Here is a 1,220-nt window from a genome sequence, read left to right on the forward strand (position 1 = left end):
CACACACACACACACACACACACACACACACACACACACACACACACACACACACACACACACAGGTGTCTTTAACATGAGAAGGTCTTTTCTGAAAAACAAAACAGAGAAAAGTTTGTTCAGTTTAAAAAAATGATTGAGTTGTGTGGGAAACGTCAACCTGCAGGTTCAGAGGTCACAGTCAAATGAACGCTTCTTCACACACAGCCAACCTGGAGATCATTCAGAATAATGCCTTTTCATCATCAGAGGCTGTGAAGTGATGTGTGATGTTTGTGACATTTCCAACCATGACCTTTCCTCTCACACAGCCTTTGAAATGCTCCCCAACAGTGGATAAAAAGGGAGGCTCTTGTCAAAATCCAAAGTCCGGAGCCCTTTCTGAGCAGACTGTCCTGCACAGCCTGAGCCGACTCTCTGGACCAGGTAAAACACTTGCTCTCTAATTCTTTCCCTGAGGCAGGTTTTGGCATTGAAGTTTATTTTCATCAGTTTGTTCTGTGTTTTATTTGAGGTGATGTCAGGGAAGATGTGCAGCAGCAGCAACAGTATTATTCAGGCACAAAAATTGGTGGAACAGCTGAAAATTGAAGCGAGCATGGAGAGGTTCAAGGTATGTAAAGTATTTCACTGCTGTAGCAACAAAAATGAATGTGGAAATGTATATAAAATAAAGCTTTTTTTCTCTCATAAAACTGTGTTTTGTTTGGGTAGATTTCCTTGACAGCAGCAGACTTGGTGCAGTACTGTCAGGAGCACAGGCGCAGCGACCCGCTGATCACTGGCATCTCTGCCTCGTCCAACCCTTTCAAAGACAAGAAGAGCTGCGTGCTGCTCTGACACTGAGACAAACTACTCATCAGTAAAAACAGATTGATTGATTGATTGATTGATTGATTGATTGATTGATTGATTGATTGATTGATTAACTGATTGATTGGTTGATTGATTGATTGATTGATTGATTGATTATGCCTTTATTGTCATTGTACAGAGCACAATGAAATTATATTTAACACCCATTCGAGAAGACATAAATCATAATTCATGTCACAGAGAACTCAGAAACAAACAGTTCACTGTGGAAGTAGAAAAARTAGTTATAAAGTGCTTTTATTGCAATATCTTTTAAAGTTTTTGATTATTAAAAACACTTAAATACTTGTGATTTCAATGTCTGAACATACAACACTGAATTTAAACAATAAATGAAGTTCATC

At 38.9% G+C, this 1,220-nt stretch overlaps 1 protein-coding gene across 1 annotated transcript; it reads left to right on the plus strand.

The window, feature by feature from the left end:
- Positions 1-240: 240 nt before the first annotated feature.
- On the plus strand, positions 241-1,220 carry LOC106520346 (guanine nucleotide-binding protein G(I)/G(S)/G(O) subunit gamma-7). Its single transcript, XM_014012372.1, has 3 exons — positions 241-426; positions 515-613; positions 715-1,220. The coding sequence occupies exons 2-3, from the start codon at positions 518-520 to the stop codon at positions 838-840; spliced, it is 222 nt and encodes a 73-aa protein (XP_013867826.1). The 5' UTR covers positions 241-426; positions 515-517; the 3' UTR covers positions 841-1,220.

Source organism: Austrofundulus limnaeus, unplaced genomic scaffold, assembly GCF_001266775.1.
Source record: "Austrofundulus limnaeus strain Quisiro unplaced genomic scaffold, Austrofundulus_limnaeus-1.0 Scaffold91, whole genome shotgun sequence".
Taxonomy (NCBI): Eukaryota; Metazoa; Chordata; class Actinopteri; order Cyprinodontiformes; family Rivulidae; genus Austrofundulus; species Austrofundulus limnaeus.